Source organism: Chionomys nivalis, chromosome 14 (assembly GCF_950005125.1).
Source record: "Chionomys nivalis chromosome 14, mChiNiv1.1, whole genome shotgun sequence".
NCBI lineage: Eukaryota > Metazoa > Chordata > Mammalia > Rodentia > Cricetidae > Chionomys > Chionomys nivalis.
The window spans coordinates 42,972,763-42,983,933 of NC_080099.1; the positions used below are offsets into that span (position 1 = coordinate 42,972,763).

The 11,171-nt window shown below is 38.3% G+C and overlaps 1 protein-coding gene across 5 annotated transcripts in view; it reads left to right on the top strand.

Annotated features, from left to right (window-relative positions):
* Nr3c1 (nuclear receptor subfamily 3 group C member 1) overlaps window positions 1-10,706 on the top strand; it is a 95,507-nt gene extending 84,801 nt beyond the window's left edge. For all 5 annotated transcript variants that reach the window (XM_057788487.1, XM_057788488.1, XM_057788486.1 and 2 more), the window contains exons 7-9: window positions 883-1,013; window positions 5,384-5,541; window positions 6,642-10,706. In XM_057788487.1, coding sequence (XP_057644470.1) covers window positions 883-1,013; window positions 5,384-5,541; window positions 6,642-6,794 — 442 coding nt within the window. In that variant the 3' untranslated portion in view covers window positions 6,795-10,706. The remainder of the gene's footprint in view (window positions 1-882; window positions 1,014-5,383; window positions 5,542-6,641) is intronic.
* The last annotated feature ends 465 nt before the right edge of the window (window positions 10,707-11,171 follow it).

Genomic DNA, 11,171 nt, shown 5'->3' on the forward strand with positions numbered 1-11,171 from the left:
GGATGAACTACTATTCATCAGAGGGGCTTCTGACTTTAAATAGTATGATCAAAAACTATGTTGTAAATCTGACTATAGTCAAATGCCAAATGTTGATTTAAAAGAGTAACTGGTAATAACTCTAAATGCTAAAGAAAATAAAATAATATCTGCCATTTATAAAGAAAACTAGTACCCTTGCCTAAACAGGAGCTCAACAATAGATATGTTCACATGGATGAAGGAAATCTCACAAGAACTCAACCCTACACAAAGAACTACAGGCAACTAAGGAATGCTGAGAGCAGGAGAAATAGTCTTGCCCAGGGAAGAACACACCAATTAGTTATCCAATGCGACTAGTCAGCCCCAGAAGTCTATACACAGTGACAGCCTGCATACCGAACATGTCGTACTTGTGTATTTAGGAATATAAATAAATATACATGTTTGTAACAACTACTAATGCAAAAAGAGACCGTCAATTTGAAGGAGAATATGGGGGAACGTAGAGAGAGGAAATGGAAGGAGAAATGATGATGTAATTATATTATAATCTCAAAAAATAAAAGAAATAAGCAGACTAAAAAGTATGTAAAAATAAGTGAATCCTAATGATTCATTAATAAAGTATGCTAGGATTCCAGAATTCTATAGCTTAATGAGTTCTAATAGCAAAGTATTCACATTGCTAAAACAACAAAATTCTAGTGTCTGTAGTATAAAGGGGTATTACTGAATAGTCTCTTGTTCTCCACCATTCTAGTTCTCCAGGGGATTATCGCTAGCAACAGGTATGCTTTCACTCGTGAGTTCATAAATTTGAAAACCAAACCAAACTTCAGCTGTTATTTTAGACTAGCACTTTTTCTTTCTAACTCACACTTTTATTTTGTCTCACAGGCAGAGAATGACTCTACCCTGCATGTATGAACAATGTAAACAAATGCTGTATGTATCCTCTGAGTTACAAAGATTGCAGGTATCCTATGAAGAGTATCTCTGTATGAAAACCTTACTGCTTCTCTCCTCAGGTTGGTGGACCACCTACTCACTTCTAAGATTCATGTCTAATATGGCAAATGCATGGGGTGTGGAAGTTTTAAACCTATTGTTTTGTGTATCTGTTAGAGTAATTATACCAGTTCTACTGTGTTTTGCTAGTCAGATGGTTTTCAGAAAGGTAAGAAGTGAGTAGTGTATATATGTTAGGTGTTACTGATGTTAGTAAGATAAATGGGTATTGTAGAAATAGGGGTGGGGATCTGCCTAGATCTCAGTTGACTAAAACCTGTGTAGAATTGTCTTTCCTTCCACCCTTCCATCTTTAGTACATCACTGTGTTAGATAAGGATGCCAACAATAATTCTGTTTCATATTGCGTTATTGTTTGGACTTGAATAGTGAGTACTGCCATGTGTGGGGAATTGCCTAGAAAACTAAAACAACAGTTTGTCAAATCAACCAAAAGTTTAAACAAGACTACTGACATTTAGACTTTAATGAAATTGCTTTCATTTAGCAAAAATAACCAAGCTAGAAAAATCCAAAAAATAAGAAGACTCTTGTCTATATTAGTTATTTGACATCTTGAATAAGTAATAAAAGCTAGTTCCAGGACAGGAACCAAAAGCTACGGAGAAACCCTGTCTCGAAAAATCCAAAAAAGAAGAATGGTCTTACGTGACATTCTCTAAAATATATAAGGAACTCTTCAACATCAACCAGAAAATCAACAACCCAGTTTGTAAGACTGAGAATATGCAAAGAACCCTTATTATAAGAGATAAAGACAGAAAGTCAGCATGACACGGTGTTGCCTGTCACATACTGCAGGGACCTGTCTAGAATGCACCAATCCAGAGTAGTGAGCACACCAAATACTGGTGAGGACACAGAGCAAAGGACTTCTCCTTCGTTGCTAAAAGAACTGCAGAGTAGAATGGCCATTTCAGAAGATAGTTTCGCAGTTTTCTATAAAACCAAACATAGTCTCACCATTTGATGTAGCAACTGCTTGATCAGTACACAAAGTAATTGAAAAATTTTGTCAATAAGAATATTATAGCCAAGCTATTTGTATTTGACAAAACCTGGGAGCAATGAGATGTCCTCCAGTAGGTGAATGGATAAATTGATATATCCAATAATGGTATATTATTCATCACTGAAAAGAAATAGGCTATTGTGCCAAGAAAAGACATCAATAAACCTTAGACATACACTATTAAAAGAAAAGATGCTAATCTCTTAAGAGGGATCCCATCATCAAATTAAATGAAGAGAAACTTAAAGCAATTCCACTAAAATCAGGAACAAGACTCCACTCTCTCCATATCTATTCAGTAGTACTTGAAGGTCTAGCTAGAGAAGAAAACCAAAGGAAACCAAAGGGATACAGATTGGAAAGGAAGAAGTTAAAGGATCATTATTCGCAGATGATATGATAGTGTATATAAGGATCCCAAAAACTATCAGGGAACTCCTACAGCTGATAAACACCTTTAGTCAAGACAGGAAACAAGATTAACTCAAAAATATCAGTAGCTCTTCTGTATACAAACAATAAATGGACTGAGAAAGAAATCAGGGAATAAACACCCTTTACATTAGCCTGAAATAATAGAAAAATACCTTGGTGTAACACTAACCAAGTGAAAGGCCTGTACAACAAGAATTTCGAGTCTTTGAAGAAAGAAATTGGAAAGATATCAGAAGATGGAAAGACTCCCATATTCATGAATTGGTAGGATTAACGTAGTAAAAATGGCCATCCCACCAAAAGCAATCTACAGATTGAATGCAATCCCCATTAAAATCCCAACACACTTGTTTACTGATCTTGAAAGATCAAAACTCAACTTCATATGAAAAAACAAAATCCAGGATAAGGGGAAAGGATGCAGTACAAGAGAGAGTGTGAAGCCAAGGAAACGGAGGGCACTGAAGATGATGACTAGCAATGAATCCGGTCTGGTTTAGGTTTTCTTGTCAATACAGTACTTAAACAGCTCCCTTTATGGAAAAAAAAAACTGAAATCGAAGGCTGTGTAAGATCTGATTTTAAACTCTCCAGCTTGGAAATCATTACCATACTCTCTAATATGTCTTTAGACAGCCCTGTCCTGGTGTATTTCAATAGCTACTAACTCCGCTGGTACAGTAAGGTTGTAAATGGAGTGTTTCCATCCTCAGGTGTCTCTGATGTAACGTGCACAAAACAATTATTCTGATAATCACACGCGACTGCGACTGAGAAATGGATTGCTGTCTTGCTGACGTCCTTTGTGCTTTTTAGTAAATACAATTTCTTAAATTAAAAAAAAAAATCAGAAGGTGCAAAAAGAGGCCAAGCTAGAAGGGAACAAAGGAGAGCCATGCTGAGGAGAGGAAGTCAGAGACAAGTCAGGTTCTAACCAGCTCTGTCAACAAGCACTGCGAATACAGACAGCCAAAAAATGCCTGTCTCCTCCAGAAACCAGGGTGAAAATGCTGGCCACCAGGGACTCTCACACTTAGGCTGAAGGAAAGTAACTCATGTTTGTTAAGAAATAAATGATTAAGGTAGTGGGGAATGCATAGATTTAAACTGACATTTGCCTATATATAAAATAACAGAATATATCCTTGTGGGTTAAAAACAACTAAAATACAGAAGAATCACATAGTAAACCTAGAGGAGGATCTGGGAAGCGTGGACGCTGATTTCAAGGATGACAACTAGAGTATGCACATCCCCAGCTTTTGTGGGCACAGGGGAAGGTGCTAGCAAGACAATAAGTGAAGGATAGGAACTTGGAGGCAAGAGGGACACAAGGGGACATGATGAAAGGAGACAGAGACAGAGACCCACTTTGGAGCACCGGACTGAAATCTCAAGGTCAAAATCAGGAGCAGAAGGAGAGAGAGCACGAGCAAGGAACTCAGGACCGCGAGGGGTGCACCCACACACTGAGACAATGGGGATGTTCTATCGGGAACTCACCAAGGCCAGCTGGCCTGGGTCTGAAAAAGCATGGGATAAAACCGGACTCGCTGAACATAGCGGACAATGAGGACTACTGAGAACTCAAGAACAATGGCACTGGGTTTCGATCCCACTGCACGTACTGGCTTTGTGGGAGCCTAGGCAGTTTGGATGCTCACCTTACTAGACCGGGATGGAGGTGGGTGGTCCTTGGACTTCCCACAGGGCAGGCAACCCTGATTGTTCTTCGGGCTGACGAGGGAGGGGGACTTCATTGGGGGAGGGGGAGGGAAATGGGAGGTGGTGGTGGGGAGGAGGCAGAAATCTTTAATAAATAAATTTAAATTTAAAAAAAAAAGAGATGCCAGATAATGGAGCCCAAATAAATTCAAATATATCCATAGTTTCAGTAAAAATGGAGATGAACTAAATGCTGAAGGATAATTTTAAACTGGATTTTTAAAAAAAAAACCAAATTTATGGTATTTACAGAAGTACTGAATGAAGGCATTGACTAGCTGAAGTAAAAGGATGTGTAACACTGCATAATATCTGAGGTAGCGAACTTCTGCAAAGGCAGCAGCACCTGTCTACAGCATGGTCATTTCTGTCTCAGCTACTCAGTCTGCCCTCTGGCATCAGCAATCATGGATTACACAGCACCTAACCTGAAATCTGGAGGCTGCAGATTCGGGTCTCTGTATTAAACTACCCAACTTTTACTGCCCCTAACCATTGTTAGCACAGCAGTATTCGTGAGAGCATACTGAGAAATGTAACCATCTACAGAAGTTATAACGCCACAAGAGTAAATGCCCATTATCAGGCCTTAGTAGCAATGAGTATTGAAGAGTAATAGGAAAATAAAAATACCCCAGTATTACAATCTAGATTTCATAAAGTATGGTTAGTTCTTAAAAGCACACAGAAACAGATGTTTGCTCCCTAGAAAGGGCCGTATGTAGACTATGACAGAGTAAAGACTATCTTTCCTCTTACACTAGAATCATATAAAATTTGAGTATGCTAACACATTTTTATGTTACATGCTAAATTTAAAGTTCTAATTAACTCATTGTATGATACATATGCTTAGCATGTAGCTAGTGGGATAAAAGTTGTTTCTAAATCCTTCTACCTGGAAATAGAGCTAATTGAAAGTGAAAAATACCAGCCAAAGTTAACTATATCATCAATTATCATTTAATCTTCAAAACAGGCTTTTCATCACCAGTTCACATTTAATAAGATAGACAATAATTGTCTTGCCCATGTTTATGACCCCCAGTTCTCATTGCCCTATTCCACTTCACTGTGGTCCTCCATCCAGTCCTGGGAAAGTGCATTGTAACACTGAAGTATGCATGAAATGTCCTACTTGGTGCATGACAAGGTACAGCAAGGAAATTCTTTAACTGACTTCATCTTACCTTTTAGTTCCTAAGGAAGGTCTCAAGAGCCAAGAGTTATTTGATGAGATCCGAATGACCTATATCAAAGAGCTAGGAAAGGCCATTGTCAAAAGGGAAGGAAACTCCAGTCAGAACTGGCAGCGCTTTTATCAACTGACAAAACTTTTGGACTCCATGCATGATGTAAGTATCAAACACAAAGCCAAAACAGCACAAAAAGAGAAACATAGGCTGGGTGTGGTGCACAGGCCTTTAATCACAGCAAAGGCTGAGGTAGATCTCTAAGTTCCAGGACAGTCAGGCTGTAGAAGACAGATCCTGTCTCAAAAACCCAGAGTCAGAGAGAAACATAAGAATTTTGTGGGACATGAGGTATATCTTAATTAGTACTATACACACACACCCCCCAATATATATTTCAGTGATGATTCACGTTAACTTTGTAAACTTCAGTTTTGTACACATTTCTCTTAAGTGTTATTATTCTAGTCATTTCTGTGAAAATACCATATTACAGAGCTTAATAGCACTATTTTTTAAGTAGATTTCCCTACACAAAGGAGCTATTAAATTATGCTGGTTTCATCTTCCTGTATTCAGTACTAGTCCAGACTGGCCTCGAACTCACAATCTTCCTTGATCCTGCCGCCTCAGTGTCCTAAGTGCTGGGATGACAGGCATCAGGCTTTCGTTCCACACACAATTTAAGAAATGTAAAATGTCTGGTGTACTTCTGTGCTCATTTTATTTAAATGATTTTTCTTCTCTGGGGAATTCCAATAGAGATAAGTATATTTTAGGTCAGATTTAAAAAAGACCAACAGAGCATGAACACAGTTTGCACCAGGTCCTCTGCATATAGATTATGGCTTCCAGTTCAGTGTTTATTATGGGGGTTCCTGAGTGAGTTAACGAGTGTGTCCCAGAATCTTGTTCCTTCTCTTGGGCTCTTTTCTTTTGTTTGTCACATTCAACTCCAATGTGATAATTTATTTTTGTCTTATTAGATTTTATTTTGTTATCATTTATTATTATCTCTTAGACACCTGTTCTCTCCTAATGGGAGACAGAAAGTAAGGGGATCTGGAGGGAAGAGGAGGAGGAACTGGGAAGAACAGAGGAAGGGGAACCTGTAATCAGGGTATACTGTATGAGGAAAGAATCTATTTTCAATAAAAAGGAAAAAATAAAAGTTAAGCCTTGGGGGTAAAAAGGGCAGCAGATACAAGCCCCTCCCACTGCTGTGGTCCAAAGCCTCATCGGTACTGTGTCTTCTCTTGCAGGTGGTCGAGAACCTCCTTACCTACTGCTTCCAAACGTTTTTGGATAAGTCCATGAGTATTGAATTCCCAGAGATGTTAGCTGAAATCATCACTAATCAGATACCAAAATATACAAATGGAAATATCAAAAAGCTTCTGTTTCATCAGAAATGACTGCCTTACTAAGAAAGGTTGCCTTAAAGAAAGTTGAATTTATAGCTTTTACTGTACAAACTTATCAATTTGTCTTGTAGATGTTTTGTTGTTCTTTTTGGTTTTGTCTTGTTTTGTTTGAATACGCACTACATGTGGTTTATAAAGGGCCAAGACTCGGCAACAGAAGCAGTTGAGCCATCACTCTGAGTGATGGGAAAGCAGACAGTGAAGTGTATTGGTTGGTGTATCACAGAAACTAAAGACAGTTCCGTGGAGGCGTGTGCACCGTCTCCACTATGGGGAAGGAGTGCATCTAAACCACCAGTGCCCAGAGTCCATGTCATCAGCTTTCTGCTCGCTCTTTCAGTTGGCTGGATAAAACTTCTAGACTTTCTCTTGGTGTATTTTTCCCATGTATAGTTAAGATAGCATTTTTTTGAGATTTATGCATGGAAACCTGAAAAAAGTTTACACGTGTATATCAGAAAAGGGAAGTTGTGCCTTTTATAGCTATTACTGTCTGGTTTTAACAATTTTCCTTTATATTCAGTGAACTATGCTTGCTTGTTTTTTCTTAAATAATTTTTGTATTCAAGTTATTGTACAGCTGTTTAAGATGGGCAGCTAGTCCATAGCTTTCCTAAACTCTAAACATTAATCCTCTGTGTGAAAATGGGTTGGTGCTTCTACCCTGATGGCACTTAGCTGTCAGAAGACCACACAAATTGACTCAGATCTCCAGTATTCCTGTCAAAAGCTCTTATTTTGTATATATCTGCTTCCATGGAGAATTAGATAGGTTGTGCAGATTACCGTCCTAAATGGTGTAGAGCACCTACCTAGTACAGTGACCACTGGGGAAACCATGGAGACGGTCACAGAAGACTGACTGTAAGGCAGCCCCTACCGAAAGGCCCGGTGTGCGCCTAATGTTCCATCTCTACAATGGCGAGATGGCAAAAAAGTTTGTAAATCACCTCTTTCAGGACCTTCTGGAGTGGTTTGTGTAACATCTTAAAATTTATGTTTCCAGATCATGTGACAAGACTGAGAAATTTTTTTTAAATCAGACCAAGTAACTTCTGTCATTAACTTCCCCCAACTGATCTCTAATATGGAAGAATGGCTAGACGCCCATTTTCACACCCCACCTGTCACCAATTGGTCTAGCTTTCCTGGTGGTTCAGGAAAATCAGCTACTGATTTTTGTTTTTAGAACTGAATGTCAGGCATCCATGTTTGTCCAGCTAGACATCCCTACATGTGCCATAGCATAACACAGTCTTGTGACCTTCTTCACACTGAGAATTATCATGTAAACAAACCAGAAGCTGTGGTAGCCCTTTCTGTGTGCACCTTACCAACTTTCTGTAAACTCAAAGCTTAATACACTTACTAAGCCACAAAAAAAATTGATTTCTACTTAAGGTGGCCAAATTATTTGTGTAATAGAAAACTGAAAATCTAATATTAAAAATATGAAACTTCTAATATATTTTTCTATTTAGTTATAGTTTCAGATATATATCATATTGGGATTCACTAATCTGGGAAGGGAAGAGCTACTGCAGCTTTACATGCAATTTATTAAAATGATTGTAAAATAGCTGTATAGTGTAAAATAAGAATGATTTTTAGATGAGATTGTTTTATCATGACATGTTATATATTTTTTGTAGAGGTCAAAGAAATGTTGATGGATATCCTATATGATGTATAGTGTGTGAGAGCATCCATACAGGCTTCAGTGTTCTTAGAAGCCAAAACCGGTTTGCTCTAAGCTAGGAAGAGGGAGATGGAGACTGGCCCTGTGTGCAATGGGGGTTGTTGAAGCTTTGACCCAATCAGATCATAGGGAACTAATTCCCCACCTCCCATTCTAACTATCCTTGTCCAACCACGACCCTGTCAGTGCAGGGTCAGTTCATTACATCTCCCCTTGCGCTAACATACATAAAGACAGAAAGGTGGTGCTTATGTAGTGATAGGCACCATCTAGTAACAGGGTTACTTTCACATGTGACCTCCCCACGGGTTAACAGAAACAGAGGCTTTAGAAGTTTGGCAATAATATGAGTAGAGGTACCAGCAATATGTAAATAGCACAGAATCCCATAGGTCACCGATAATACACTAATCCTTTCCATCCTACAATACTTTATTTCCAAGTAAAAGGAGGACATGTTTATGTTTTCTTTGAATGCTTTTTGAATGTTGTTTTTTTCAGTATTTTGCAGAAATTATTTAATAAAAAAGTGTAATCCTTTGCTTTTTGAATTCTCCTAAAAGGGAATGTTCACTTTTTAATGGTTTCAATTGGTCTCAGATTACTTTAAGGTAATTGTAACCCAGCTGGATGTGAAATTTATGGTGCCTAAGAAATACCACTTGAATATTATCAATGACAGTGTTAAGTTTCAAAACGAGCTTCTCAAAAATAGATTATTGTACATTTATGGAATGTTATATAGTTAAAGCCAGAAAGCACATCACACATAAATCTATTAGTCCCAACCAGCTTGACTCTCAAAAGAATTACAGCTCCAAAAAGGAAAAGAAAAAGATCTGTGTGCTTTGTTAGTAACAGAGGCAGCAGACATTCATAAAACTAATATAGGAAGCTTTCCATTAAATGGATAAAGAGCTGTGTTCCTTCCCTATGTGGGAAGGAAGAAATCTATCCTGATTGAGTATTAGTGAGAAGGCTGTGGTCCTGTTTGAGAGCAGCTTCAATTTCTGTGTGTGATTTCATACCATTACAAACTATTTAGCTTCATAGGAACTTCAGTGATAGTTGGTGAAATGCCTCCATGACTCAACAGATCTTAAAAACTATCTTTAATTACTGGTAGGACAAAAAGGGACACTGTGGATATTTTAGGCATTGACTTGGGATCCTGTATAAGCAGAAATGAGAAGACAGGAAGCTTGGGGAAGAGAAGACAAAACAACAAGTGAGACCCCACCTCCCCCAGAGGGACAGGGGCATGTTTAGTGTGTGGAATCCTTGACGATGAGCACAGGGTGAACTTGGTGAGCATGTGGAAAAGCCAGCCTCCCCAGCACTGCAGAGTAGGGCCAGGACAGGGATGGGAATTACAGTTGGACACTGGTCTCAGTATTTCTCCCTCTTCTGTACTGTGAGACCATAGCACCGTGGGATGAATCATGCTATTAAGCTTGGTTCTGTCAACATTCAAGGATCATGGTAGCCTTCATTGAGCTTTAGATCTTGGTTGGTCACCCCAACAATAAGCTGTAGTTGAATGTGTTTCTTATGTGCCTGGTTTCAGTGTTAGAAGGTGGAATAAAAGTGTTCAGGAGACACTGCAAACCACTTCAGATGGAAGTTTTCTCATTTTCCAGACTTTCAGTCAGCCTGGTCCATCAGAAGTGATGACTGGGTTTTCAGGAAAGGGTTGGCTTCTGTCTAGAACATGCCTGAAAGGATTTTATTTTCTGATAAATGGCTGTATAAAAATACCCTTCTAAATAACCTGCTTAACTACATATAGATTTCAGTGTGTCAATATTCTATTTTGTATATTAAACAAATGCTATATAATGGGGACAAATCTATATTATACTGTGTATGGCATTATTAAGGAGCTTTTTCATTATTTTTATCACAGTAATTTTTAAATGTGTAAAAATTAAAAACCAGTGACTCCCGTTTAAAAATACAAGCTGTAGTTTTTTATTCTTGCTGAATAACCTGTAGTTTAAACCTGTCTTTTTACCTACACAGTGAAATGTCAGACTGTAAAATTTTGTGTGGAAATGTTTAACTTTTATTTTTCATTTAAATTTGCTGTTCTGGTATTACCAAACCACACATTTGTACTGAATTGGCAGTAAATGTTAGTCAGCCATTTACAGCAATGCCAAATATGGATAAACATCATAATAAAAATATCTGCTTTTTCATTATGTGGCTCCCAACATGCTTTCATAGAACTACGTAGTCACAACCCCTTGCTTGTTCTCATTCCACTGGCAGCAGCGTTCCCATTTTAGGACTTAAGATGGACATTTAGAGGCCAATGTGACAGCTAGTGTGTGCACAGGAAAATGACATTTGTTCAAAATGAGCTTAACCCTGATGCCAGAAACTCTAAAGGTTGTCTCACCCATGTTCCCAGTGCTCATGTGCTTATGATTTCTCGGGATATTAAATGCAGGAGAAACTGACTCCTGTAATTGCTTCAAATGTAACAGTCTTTATCCCCAAAGATGACACTTTTATGTAAACAAATGTTATCTAAGAAAAATTAGTAACTTAATTTAAAATCCACACTTTCTCTAAGAAATGCAAATAAGTATCCACAGCAAATGTACATCCAGGAGATAAAGCCTGTGGAGTGCTAAGCCGTCCAGCCAGCCTATCTGTTTGGT